At 46.7% G+C, this 14,406-nt stretch overlaps 1 protein-coding gene across 3 annotated transcripts in view; it reads right to left on the bottom strand.

Annotated features, from left to right (window-relative positions):
* Positions 1-2,763: 2,763 nt before the first annotated feature.
* Positions 2,764-14,406, bottom strand: part of sfxn2 (sideroflexin 2) — an 85,838-nt gene continuing 74,195 nt past the window's right edge. For 2 of the 3 annotated variants that reach the window (XM_043713053.1, XM_043713052.1), the window contains 2 exons: positions 4,815-4,862; positions 2,764-3,272 (listed from right to left, as the gene is read on the bottom strand). In XM_043713053.1, coding sequence (XP_043568988.1) covers positions 3,255-3,272; positions 4,815-4,862 — 66 coding nt within the window. In that variant the 3' untranslated portion in view covers positions 2,764-3,254. Of the gene's footprint in view, positions 3,273-4,814; positions 4,863-8,199; positions 8,594-14,406 lie in introns of those variants that run through there. The other variant, XM_043713054.1, reaches the window with a different exon arrangement.

Raw genomic sequence — 14,406 nt, forward strand, 5'->3', positions numbered from 1 at the left:
TGGCTGATCTTTTTGCAATTCAACTTCCATGCTCCCATCCACCTCTCCCTCCGCTAACTCTGCTCCCCGGCTTAACAGGAATGCACTTATCTCCACGTTAAACATATTCAATGGCTGCGCCTACATTGCCAGTCGAGGTAACTCTGAGAGGAAAGGAATTCTCCTCCTCTTCAATCTAAAAGGACGAAGCCTCATGTTTTAACAGCGCCTTCTAGATCTAGACTCAACCACAAGAAGAAACAGTCTTTCCATAGCCACCTTGACAAGACCGTTCAGGACCTGGTTTACTTCAACCCTCAGGCTTCTGAACCCCAATGGAAATGAGCCCAATCTTTCCTCATAAGACAATCCATTCATTCCTGGTATCCTTCAGTGAACCTGCTCTGTATAGCCTATAATACCCTTATGGCCACTCTTACAAACTGAGACCTAAACTCAACACAGTATTTTGACATGTGGTCACACCAATTTCCTGGAGCGTAACATTCTTGCTTTTACGTTCAATCCCTGTCATAATAAAGGAAAACATTCATTAGCCTTCTCAATCTCCGAATGTACCTTTACTTGAAATTTTTGTCACTTTTTATTCACTTGTGGGATGTAGGCGTCACTGGTTGGGCCAGTATTTACTGCCTCTCCCTACTTACCCTTGAGAAGGTGGTGGGGAGGTGCCATCTTGAATTGCTGTGATACATTTGCTGTTAGGCATGGATTTCCAAAGGTTTAACCCAGTGACACTGAAAGAGCGATGATATATTTCCAAATAAGGATGGGGAATGACTTGCAGGGTGTGGTGTTCTCATGTATCTGCTGCCCTTGACCTTCTAGATGGTAGCAGTCATGTGTTTAGAAGGTACTGGCTAAGGATCTTTTGTGAATTTCTTATAGATAGTGCATCTTATAAATAGTACACACTGCTGCTGCTGAGCATTGGATGATGGAGGTAGTGGGAGTTGTGAATAGGGAATGGTGCCTATCCAATGGGTTACTTTGTCGTGGATGTTGTCAAGCTTCTTGAATGTTACAGGAGCTGCACCCATCCAGGCAAGTGGACAAGCTTTGGGGAGTCAGGAGGTGAGTTACTTGCTGCAGGATTCCTAGCCTCCAACCTGCATTTGTAGACGCTGTATTTATGTGGTGAGTCCTGTTCAGTTTCTGGTCAACGGTAACCCCCAGGATATTGATATTGGGGGATTGGTGATATTGAATATCAAGAGTTGGGGGGTGATTAGATTGTCTCTTACTGATAACAATCAATACCTGGTATTTGTATGGCATGAATTTTATTTGCCACTTTTCAGTCCATATGTCGATATTGTCCATGTCTTGCTGCATTTGGACATGGACTGTGTCTGTATCTGAGGAATTGCAAGTGCTGTTGAATATTGTGCAATCATTGATGAACATGCCCACTCCTTACGATGGAGGGAAGGTCTTTGATGAAGCAACTGAAGATGGTAGGGCTTAGGGCACCATCCTGAGGAGATGTCCTGGAGCTGGGATGTGCCAGGTATAACTCTAAACAGCTGAGAGTTTGCCACCTGATTCCCATTGATTCCAATTTTGCAAGGGCTCTTTGAAGCACACTCAGTCAAATGTGGCCTTGATGTCAAGAGCTGACACTCCCACTTCCCATTTGAAATTCAGCTCTTTGGCCATGTTTGAGCCAAGGTCGTAATGTGGTCAGGAACTGAATGGCCCTTCCAGCTCTTGGGCCATAACCCTTGAGTAAATAATGAAATACTGCAAGGTTCTGACTCAACTATGCTTTCAGCCAATAAGTGCCAGATTCCCACCATCCTCTATGGCAAAAACATTTTGTCTGAATTCCCCTCTTAGACTTTTATCTCTTACTTTAATCACATAACCACTTGTTATTGACCTCTCTACCAATGGAAGAAGTGACATATGGGAAATATGCAGAGAGTGGTGAGTGGCCGGAACGTTTTGCCAGCAGAGGTGGTAGAGGCGGGCACAATAGCGTCATTTAAGATGTACCTAGACATATACATGAATGGGCAGGGAACAGAGGGATACAGAACCTTGTGAAATAGGCGACAGGTTTAGATAGAGGGTCTGGATCGACACAGGCTTAGAGGGCCGAAGGGCCTGTTCCTCTGCTGGAATGTTCTTTGTTCTTTATGATCAGATACACTCTTGTCGTAAATGATATTGACTGAGGGATAGATGTCATCCAGGACCCCAGGGCTAATTACCCTGGAATTCTTTGAAATAGTATCATGTGATCTCCCACACTCACCTGATGGAGTCCTGGTTTAACACCTCATCTGAAAGACAGCAATCCCAAGACTGTAACACTCCCTTGGTACTGCATGAGGAGCGTCAATCAAGAATTTGGCCTCAGGTCTCTGATCTCTGAGAAGATCCCACATCAGAGTGATGCACCGAGTCAATATAGAAGCAAGAGTGAGAGAATAGTGTACGTGACCATTTAAAGGATTTGGAAAGGAGTCACATAGTATGTACTCAAGCGGTCTACAATCTACATACCTATAAAAGAGATAAGCTGATTGAGGTTTTTAAAATTATAAAAGGGTTGAATTGGGACAATTTGACACAACATCAGAAATGCTGGAAACACTCAGTGTGCCAAACTGTTTCATTGGGGGAAAGAAACAGAATCAATGTTTCTGCTTTCTTTTGAAATCTGCAGCATCCACAACCCATTGCTTTTATATCAGTGTTTAATTTGATGACCAATCACCCTCCTTTTGGCATCAAAAAGCAAGATAAGACAATAAATCACAGCAGTGTAAAATGTTTACTGTCCTCTCATATTCCTTTCACTTCCAACTGGGAAAATGCCAGTGGTCACATTGAACATGACTTCCAAGAAATGGTGTAGCTATGTATATATGCAACGATCTGATTTAATTCAGTCTGCTGTCTCTCAGATTTCTGTGCGTGTGAAATGAGTTTTGTTCCCTGTGCCAAGTCACTATGTTGAAAAACATTAACAGATGGTAAACACATTGGAGCAAATTGCCCGAAAGTGACTCTTCAGTGTGATATGATATCAACAGGAGTTGATAGTGTTAAGAGTTTTGTACACCATAACTTTCTTTTTCTTATCTGTACTCTTTGTTATGTCGAAATAAGTTCAAAAACTAAAGGAGTCTTTAGCTCTTCCCAGGACAGTGCCACCTAAAGCCTACAGCCCCTTGTTGAAATAGACGTATTTCACTTTGTCTCCATACTTCGCGGTTATTGAATCTCTTAGCTCTGGCTCCAATTTAGAAACTTTCATAGAACTGTAGAAAAATAGAGAGAGAGAGAGAGAGAGAGAGACAATTTTTCAGAATGCAGCATTGTATCTACAACAACAGTTAGGATTAAAAGTTTCCCTGTCTAGATAACAATTTACAGGATTTAACTTTGGTAAGTCACAAAGACAGGTGGTTTCACAGCTGCTGTCTCTGTGTAATACTTTAGTGCTTCCGTAGTTAATGAAACTGATGGGTGTACAACTGGCAGAGGGACATTACTATTCTGTTTCTACCCTGTTACTACGGTGGCACAGTGGCTAGCACTGCTGCCTCGCAGCGTCAGAGACCCGGGTTCAATTCCCACCTCAGGCGACTCTCTGTGCGGAGTTTGCACATTCTCCCCGTGTCTGCGTGGGTTTCCTCCGGGTGCTCCGGTTTCCTACCACAGTCCAAAGATGTGCAGATTAGGTGAATTGGCCATGCTAAATTGCCCGTAGTGTTAGGTAAGGGGTACATGTAGGAGAATGGGTCTGGGCGGGTCGGTGTGGACTTGTTGGGCCGAAGGGCCTGTTTCCACACTGTAGGGAATCTAATCTACACGAAATAATCATCTGTGATGCAGTCAGAAATGACTACATAAGTCCTGGCCTGGAAGTGACCCTCTTGGTTGCCCTCTCTACAGGAGATGGAGACAAAGCTCAGTATCACCCCCTTTCCAGGCGTTGGATGCACAGCTGTATTTCTTACAGCAAGGGCTAGCAGGAAAGCCTAGGACCAAATGGAATTAAGGAATGGGTGATGGTTTTAAGTTAATTCAGGGATAATGCGTGAGAACAAGGCATGTGTTTTAGGGGGAGCAAGTCATCACAGTTGTTGGATGTTTGTGATGTGCGAGTCAAAATTAAACTCTGACTGGAACAGGATTTGCCTGGATTTGTCAAACCAATCTTTCTCATCTGTCTTCCTCCCATTGGACAAACACAAACATGTGTGCTGGCAAACACACGACAGGTTCCACGTCCCCTTCTGCTACATTCCATGATCAACAAACTGTTCAGACACCAGTTCCTGCAGTCACTCGAATCCTGTAAAACTGCAAGTTGGACCTGTCTGGCTTACAAGACAGGGGGCATTCACATGGTCCAGCCTACTGCAAGGTCTGCTTTAAGTGCAAGTGTAAATTACTGAATTATTAAAAGAAATTTGATATTATGAAATGAACATATCTGCCCACTTATGAATATCTGACCATTTTACAGGTTCCAGCCACTGGAAATGAAATTCTAATGTGAACCTGCAACCAGCACATTATAAAAACAGATGTTGTTGCCCAAATCTCTAGCTCCAATTTTTTTCACAATGGTCCTCGCCTCCACCAATCAGTCTGGAATTAATTTCAAGCAGAGAGGCATTTTTGGAAGCCAAATTAAATCCAGGCTCTTGTGTTGTTTCTGGCCTGTTCAGTAGGTTGTATTAATACCAGCAATTCAGTAGAACAGATTCCTTTTATATATTAATTTTAACAAACTGGGGAGTTTGAAACAACTCTCAAGCACCAACTATACAGAATGTTAAATGTTCACTCACCACCTCTGAGGAAAAAGAGAACACGCAGCAGGAACCATAAAGATCAAGCTGTGGGAAAAACAAAACAATTTCTGTTCTTGTCTTTCTAAAAACATAGGTTTCGGCATAAAAGGTATGAAGCAAAAACATTTAAATGATGGTAAAACACATTCGGTACAATAAAAAATATACATGCACAAGGCCATAATAATACTTTCTGAAGGTTCAGGTGACTTTCTTAAATTTTACATGGGCTGATATTTATAACCCACCCCTAACTGCCCGCGAGCAAGTGTTGGTGAGCTGCTTTCATGAACAGCTACATTTCTTGGGATGTAGAAACACCAAAACTGCTATTAAGAAGGGATTTCTCGGATTTTGACCCAGCGACAGCGAAGGAATGGTGAGATGCTTCAAAGTCAGAAGATTGTGTGACTTGGAAGAGAACTTGCAGGGACGGTGATCCCATGAGTCTGCTGTCCTTGGCCCTCTGGGTGGTAGATGTCACTGGTTTGGAAGGTGTAGTCAAGGAGGTTTGCCAAGTCACTGCAGAGTGCATTTTGTACGGCAGTTTGAGTACAGATACTGGTAACTCAGTGTGGTGTCTTCCAAATGTATTATGATACAGTTCTCTTTTAAAGGGAAGTTCTGAAACAGAGTCAGAGTTGATAGTGTGATGCTGGAAAAGCACAGCCAGTCGGGCAGCATCCGAGGAGGAGGAGGAGAGTCAAGCCTCGGGCACAAGCCCTTCACCAGGAATCCGAAACAGAGTCATGCCAGACTCGAAACAGTAACTCTGTTTCTCTCTGCACAGATGCTGCCAGACCTGCTAAGTTTCACCAACATTCTCTGTGTTTATTTCAGATTTCCAGTATCTGCATTAGCGTGTTTATGACAAAAATCATGATGGTCAAACTACATGTCACATCCAGGTGGGAGGCTGGACGGAGAGCATTCATTTCACAATCAGTAGATTTTTGTTAGGCAGGGGACATGGAATTGAGGGAGACACCAAGGAGTTCAGGTACAGTGCAGTAAGGAACTGCCAGAATGGCAAACAGCTTTGAGAGGATGATTGGCTGATGTCCATTCGATATCTCTAGGTCCCACATTATTTGGGTCAGAATAGCAGAAGTGCATGCGTGGAAGTGTCCTCCAAAAAGACCACAGCAAGCTTATGACAAGATTGTCCCCCTAAGAAGGAAGAAAAGAAGTGTTTGGAAAAACATATAGACCATTTATAAAGCCATTGGAAAAATATCACCACAATCTTGATGTGTAAGAGATGTTACTGAATTATATTTAGAAAAGGCAAGACAATTACCATAAAGGTGGCTGAACCGTCTTTAAATAATTAACCAGCTTGTTTTAACAGCTTCAACAGTGTGTGCTAACTAGGGGAGCAGGAGTTGTAAGGACTCTGTGATCGAGGCACTCAGTGTCACTGAGAGGAGTGGTTGAGGTGAGGACAGGAAGTTCCCAACCGCAGAATGGTAACACTGCAAGAAAGAGAAAAGATCTAATGCTTATGAGTCAAGGCCTCCCTGTACATGGGATGACGTCACCGTTTTCTGCTCGGATCCACTGTCCGTGCACAGACTCATGTGCGTATGTGACCAGTTCGAACGGGCCTCGGGGTCCAAGGTAAACCGAGACAAGAGCAAGGCCATGCTCTTCGGGAACTGGGTCGACCAATCCTCTATCCCCTTCACCGTCAGGACTGACCACCTGAAGGTGCTGGGTATTTGGTCCGGGGGGGCTGGGGCGTGCACCAAGTCAAGGGAGGAGCGGATCAGGAAAGCGAGGCAGAAACTGGGCAGATGGAAGCTACGGTCGTTCTCCATCGTGGGAAAAAACCTGGCCTATTCCCAGAACCTGTGCCGCTGCAGTCACCCGGGTCATCTTCCACTTTATGTGCAGATCAAAGATGGACCAGGTCCGAAGGGACACAACGTATAAAGATCTAGGCAACGGGGGAGAAACATGTCCAATGCCACCCTCACCCTGATGGCCACCTGTGCGTAGATCCCCGGTACACAAACACCAAGTGTCACTACGTACTGAGGTTCTATCTGTCCCCGGTGTTGCGAAAGATGGGCCTGGCCTCGCTGCCTTGGAACGCTCCGAGTAGCTGGACCGTTCTGTATCACCTGTCCTTCGTGGAGAAATTTATGAAGAAAAACACCTTTGACCACAAGACCATCAGGAAGTGGTCAGCACGTAGTGTCCTTGAGACCCTTCGGGAAAAGGAGAGGGCGGATCCTATCGAGCGGTTCCCGGGGCAGACTGTCAAAGCCATTTGGCAGAATGCCTCATCGCCAGAACTTTACAAGAAGCACCAAGACATGGCTTGGCTGGTGGTGAGAAGGGCTCTGTCTGTGAGATCCTTTATGCACGCCCGGACTCTCAGCCGCACCAAACGCTGCCCTCGAAGCGGCTCTGCAGGGGGGACGAGACTGTCACACACCTCCTTCTGGAATGTGCCTACGCCGAAGAAGTCTGGAGAGGAAAGCAGTGGTGTTTGTCGAGGTTCGTCCCGAGCAGCGCTGTGACGCGGGACTCCGTGCTCTACGGCCTGTTTCCCGGGACGCACACCGAGACGAACATCAACTGTGCCTGGAGGATCATCAACTCGGTCAAAGACGCTCTTTGGTCTGCCTGAAACCTGTTGATCTTCCAGCTGAAGGAGTTGACCCTGACTGAGTGTTGCAGACTGGCACATTCCAAGGTCCAGGACTACATGCTGAGAGACGCGCTGAAGCTTGGGGCAGCTGCTGCCAAGGCGCGGTGGGGAAAGACCACCGTGTAAGGTCTGCCTGCCTAAGAAGAACAGGGGGCCCACTCAGTAATTGGGCTCCGCTGACGCCTCAGCAGAATATCTGGATAGTCAATGTACAGACTTGTATATATGAATGATTAATTCCGATCTCTGTATGTAAAGAGATGGAATATATATGTATGTATGGCATCACCAATTATATAGATATCAAAATAATTTTATGAATAAAGTATATTTTTGAAATTAAAAAAAAATTTACGAGCCAATCTTGAACTGCTTGCCTGCAATTTAGCATTTTACTTGAAGTCACTTACCTTCCAGGGGAAAAAGGAATTGGAGAGCTGTGGGGCATCCCTATCCTTAGCTGCTTGGCTGTGTTTGAAACGAGTGTGGGAGTGAGGAAAGTCATGAGTTGATTAATTGTTGTTGTTAGGGACTGTGTTTCAATTGTGAAAATTTTCTAAAAGTCCAAGTAAGAATTTATAGGCACAGGCGAGGGCGTAAGAGTGAAGCAATGTCAGTAAGAATGAAGAATTTCCACTTATTACTAGCCAACACTTTAAAGTTAATAGCACAAGGAACTTAGCCAGAACTTAAGCCAAGTAGGAAAATTTTTATTTAAGAATAAATTGAGACATGGCAGAAGAGTTCAGTCCCATGTGTCCTACAGCCTGCATAATGTGGGAAGTCTTGAATGCTCCAGGCAGTCTGGATGACCACATCTGCCGGAAGCACCACTCGTCTGACCACTTGAACACCCGGCCTTGGAGCATGAGCATTGGCTGGACACACTTCAATGCACCCAAAAGGCTTGAGTTATCCGAAAATCGTGTTTTTAGACATGGTCATCCCTCACAGCTTCAGGAAGTGCAGTCAGGGAAGGAACAGGTGACCACTAATCAGAAGATGAGAGGCAGGCAGGTAGGTAGGTAGTCAGGAAAGGCCCAGAGTGTACCTCACTCAAGAAAATTGGAAAATGCCACAAGTGAAATCCCCTCTGGGGAGCGGAGCCAGTGTTCAGCTGCACAAAGAAGGAGGAGAAAGAAAGGAAGAGCAATAGTGATAAGAGACTCAGTAATGAAGGGTGCAAACAAACATTTCTGCAAATACCGATATAACTCCGGGATGGTGTGTTGCCTAGGGCAAGGATATAACTGAACAGCTACAGAGCAGTCTGAAGAGGGAGGACAAACAGCCAGAGGTTATGGTTCACACTGGCAAGGTAAAGTCACCATTCGAATCATAGAATCCCTACAGTGTGGAAACAGGCCCTTCAGCCCAACACCGACCCTCCGAAGAGTAACCCACCCAGACCCATTCCCTTAACCTATATTTCCCCCTGACTAAAGCACCTAACCTACACATCCCTGAACACTTTGGCAATTTAGCATGGCCAATTCACCCAACCTGCACATCTTTGGATTGTGGTAGGAAACCGGAGAAAACCCATGCAGACACGGGGAGAATGTGCAAACTCCACACAACAATTGCCTGAGGCTAGAATCGAACCTGGGTCCCTGACGCTGTGAGGCAGCAGTGCTAACCATTGAGCCACCATACCTCCCCCATTATCCCACCAGACCATAAGTCTGCGCTCTCATGTGAGAGAGAGAGAGAGAGAGAGGACTGGTAGTGGTTGAACCCAAGGGTCACCACAGCTCAGACTGGGGGAGAAATTGAGAGCGCTTCATGGTAACCTAAGTTGGAGCAGGAATTGAACCGCACTGTTGGCATCACTCTGCACCACAAACCAGCCATCCAGCCAACTGAGCTAATGTATCCCCTACATTGCTGCCAACGGAATGGGTAGAAAGGCAAATAGGGTCCTGCAGCAAGAAGTTAGGGAGCTAGCTGGCAGGCTCTTGGGGGTAATAATCTCTGATTATTTCAGGTGCTCCCTGCTAGTGAATGTAGGAACAGGTGGACACAGCACGTAAATGTGTGGCTGAAGATGTGCGCAAGATTCATAGATCACTTGCTTCATTTCTGGGGAAGGAGGAAGTTGTACCAGTCCGCTGGGTTGCACCAGAACCTGAAGTGAGACTAACATCCTTGCAAGGGGAGGGGTTAGTGAATCCAAAATTGGCCTTGTGGCAGGAGGCACACGGTGATGGTCAAACGTTGTTCTTGTGTCCAATGGCCTATTGTAGGGTTTGGTGTTGTGTTCCTTGCAGCTTGTTGTGTACATTAAAGATCTGGACATGAATGTGGAAGGTTTGGTCAGCACATTTGCAGATGTCATAAAAGTTGATGGAGGAGGAAAGCCTTAGGTTACGGCACAATAAAGAGGAGCTATATAGATGGGGCAGAACAGTGGAATTTATTCAATAAATGAATGATTTACATATTCATTTTACAGTGAATACAATAAAATACAGTGAAAAGTCACCACAATCCGGCGCCATTTTGAATAATTTAAAAGAGTCTGCTCGCCAATGAATTTATTCTGGAAAAATATGAAGTGGTACAGTGTAGAAGTCAGGGAAAAGGAGTAAATATTTAATAGTGGGACCCGAGGAGTACAGAGGATCACTGGGATCTTGGCATTCATGTCCATAGATCCTTGAAGACAACAGGGCAGGCGGGTAAGTTGGTTAAGAAAACATATGGGATACTTGGCTTCATTAGTCGAAGCATTGTTAAAAGTGCAAGGGGGTTGTGTTGGAACTGTATATAATGCAGCTACAGCTGTAGCGGTGTGTTTAGTTCTGATCACCACACTATAAGGAAGGATGTGAGTGCATTAGAGAGAGTGCAGATGAGATTCACCAGGATGTCGACTGAGCTGGAGTTTAGACCTTCAGCATAAATTCATAAGATAAAGGAGGAGAATTAGGCCATTCAGCCCATTGAGTCTGCTCTGCCACTTGATCATGGCTAATATGTTCCTTACCTCTATTTCCCTGCCTTCTCCCCATATCCCTTCAACCCATAACCAATTAAATATCTGTCTAATTCCTCCATAAATTGACTCATTGTCTCAGCATCCACCGAAGTTTGAGGTATTGAATTCCACAGATTCACAACCCTGCGGGAGAAAGTTTCTCCTCAACTCTGTTTTAAAGTTGCTCCCCATTATCCTAAGGCTATGACCTCTTGGCATATGACTTTTATAGCTATCATGTTATTTCAGTCATTTGGTTTGTCACCAGCTTATTTTAATTTTTTTTATCATTATCTCTCTGCCTCATTTAATCAGATTATAGGTCACCCATTCTGTTGTTCTTCAGCGACTGACACCTTACTCACACAGTCTAACCGCTTGGGTCACCTGCAGAGACTTATTATTCAACACTCCACTTGCACCATTTGTATGATCGTTTGATCTCTATGCCTGTCCATTCTGTGTTCTGTCTCACTTCACCTGGTGAAGGGCAGCACTCTGAAAGCCTGTGATTTCAAATAAACCTGCTGGACCAAAACCTGGTGTCATGTGACTCCTGACGTTTTCCCCGGTCTTCCTCTGGCCTCAACCAGTATGTACAGTATAATTACCAATGATATAAAAATATAAGCATTAGAGCAGGAATTTGCCATTAACCTTCTTCATTCTTCAATAAGATCAATTATGGCCTCAACGTCATCTACATATCCTGTCTTCCTAACCCACGACTCCCTTGCTGACCAATATGTAATTACTTAAACCTCCTTGAACATATTTAATGTCCCAATCTACAGCTTTCTGGGTGATTGAATTCTGTAGATTTATGACCCTCTGCGAAACACAAATTAGTTTGTCACAGTCTTAAAATGGGACAATCTGAAATTTTAAATAGTACCCCCCTCGTTTTAGCCTCCCCTGATGTGGGGAACCATCCTCAGCATCCACCCTATCAAAGCCCCTCTGGACCTGAAATATTTCAACTCTAATATAAACATATAAACTCTAAGGGCTGTAGACACATCCTGCTCACTTGTTCCTCATACACTAAACTCTTCATTCAAAGAGTCAGTCAAGTAAGCATTCTCTAAACTGTTTTGATTTGGAGATAACAGTGTTGGACGGGGGAGTACAAAGTTAAAAATCACACAACACCAGGTTATAGTCCAACAGGTTTATTTGGAAGCATCAGCTTTCATCAGGTGGCTGTGACAACATCAGACAGCTACCTGATGAAGGAGCAGTGCTCTGAAAGCTAGCGCTTCCCAATAAACCTGTTGAACTATAACCTGGTGGGTTGTGTGATTTTTAACTCTAAACTGTTTCTAATAGAAATACATAACTTAATTAAGGAGAACGGAACTACATGCAGCAGAATTAGAATTTGCTTTATTGTGACGTATACTCAAGTGGAAAGTATACAGGAGAACAGTGAAAAGTGTACCATGTTTTCCCACACAGCGCCATCTCAGGTACAAAGAACTGAGGTATAAATCATAGATATAAAATAGAGAAATCAAGGAAACAAGCTACATTACCTGACAGTTGCACTACAGGCTACATTACCTGACAATTATTCATAGTCTAAGTTAGAAAAGTAAGAAATAAAGTTACAAAGGTAAACGTTACAGTCTATCCATAAAGGGAGAGTGCAGGGAGCTAACATACTTGGCTCGGACTGGCTCACAAACTGCTGACCACCCACACTGGTCACCAGTCCAACAACCGTCCCCACTCCGGGTACACTGATCATCCCAACTCTGGGTACACTGACCATCCCCACTCCAGGTATACTGACCATCTCCATTCCGGAGAGAGTGAGGTCTGCAGATGCTGGAGATCAGAGCTGAAAATGTGTTGCTGGAAAAGCGCAGCAGGTCAGGCAGAGTCCAAGGAGCAGGATATTCGGCGTTTCGGGCATAAGCCCTTCCTGAAGAAGGGTACCCACTCTGGGTACCCTGACCATCCCTGCACAGGGTACACTTACCATCCCCACACCGGGTACACTGAGCGTCCCCACTCCAGGTACACTGTCCTGAAGAAGGGCTTATGCCCGAAACGTCGATTCTCCTGTTCCCTGCATGCTGCCTGACCTGCTGCGCTTTTCCAGCAACACATTTTCAGCATCTCCATTCCGGGTACACTGACCGTCCCCACTCCGGGTACACTGACCATCTCCTCTCTGCGTACACTGACCATACCCACTCCAGACACACTGACCATCCCCACTCCGGGTACACTGACCATCCCCACTCCGGGTACACTGACCGTCCCCACTCCAGGTACACTGACCATACCCACTCCAGGTACACTGACCATCCCCTCTCCGCGTACACTGACCATACCCACTCCAGGTACACTGACCGTCCCCACACCGGGTACACTGATCATCCCCACTCCGGGTACACTGACCATCCCCACTCCGGGTACACTGACTGTCCCCACTCCAGGTACACTGACCGTCCCCTCTCCCCGTACACTGACCATACCCACTCCAGGTACACTGACCGTCCCCACACCGGGTACATTGACCATACCCACTCCGGGTACACTGACCGTCCCCACTCCAGGTACACTGACCGTCCCACTCCGGGTACTGACCGTACCCACTCCGGGTACACTGACCGTCCCCACTCCAGGTACACTGACCGTCCCACTCCGGGTACACTGACCGTCCCCACTCCAGGTACACTGACCGTCCCCACTCCAGGTACACTGACCGTCCCCACTCCGGGTACAGTGACCATCCCCTCTCCGCGTACACTGACCGTCCCCACTCCAGGTACACTGACCGTCCCCACTCCGGGTACAGTGACCATCCCCACTCCGCATACACTGACCGTCCCCACTCCAGGTACACTGACCGTCCCCACTCCGGGTACAGTGACCATCCCCTCTCCGCGTACACTGACCATCCCCACTCCAGGTACACTGACCTTCCCCACTCCAGATACACTGACCATCCCCGCTCCGGGTACACTGACCATTCCCAGTCCGGGTACACAGAATGTCCCCACTCTGAGTACACTGACCATTTCCACTTTGGACACACCAACCATCCCCACTCCAGACACACTGACCATCCCCACTCTGGGTACACTGCCTGTCCCCACTCTGGACACACAGACCATCCCTGCATAGGGTACACTGACCGTCCCCACTCCGGACACACTGACCATCCCCGCACAGGGTACACTGACCAACCCCACTCCGGGTACACTGACCATCCCCACACCAGGTACACTGACCGTGCCCACTCCAGGTACACTGACCATCCCCACTCCAGGTACACTGACCGTCCCCACACCGGGTACACTGACCATCCCCTCTCCGGGCACATTGACAATCCTTATTCCAGGTACATTGACCATCCCCACTCCGGACACACTGAGCGTCCCCACTCCGGGTACACTGTCCGTCCCTACACCGGGTACACTGACCGTCCCCACACCGGGTACACTGACCATCCCCTCTCCGGGCACATTGACAATCCTCATTCCGGGTACATTGACCATCTCCACTCCGGGTACACTGACCATCCCCTCTCTGCGTACACTGACCATCCCCACTCCAGACACACTGACCATCCCTATTCCGAGTACACTGACCATACCCACTCTAGGTACAGTGACCATACCCACTCCAGGTACACTGACCATACCCACTCCAGGTACACTGACCGGGACCACTCCAGGTACACTGACCGTCCCCACTCCGGGTACACTGACCATCCCCTCTCCGCGTACACTGACCATCCCCTCTCCGCGTACACTGACCTTCCCCACTCCAGGTACACTGACCATTCCCGGTCCGGGTACACTGAACGTCCCCACTCTGAGTACACTGACCATTTCCACTTTGGACCCACCAACCATCCCCACTCCAGACACACTGACCATCCCCATTCCAGGTACACTGGCTGTCCCCACTCCAGGTACATTGACCATTTCCAC

The sequence above is a fragment of the Chiloscyllium plagiosum genome, chromosome 22 (assembly GCF_004010195.1).
Source record: "Chiloscyllium plagiosum isolate BGI_BamShark_2017 chromosome 22, ASM401019v2, whole genome shotgun sequence".
Lineage (NCBI taxonomy): Eukaryota > Metazoa > Chordata > Chondrichthyes > Orectolobiformes > Hemiscylliidae > Chiloscyllium > Chiloscyllium plagiosum.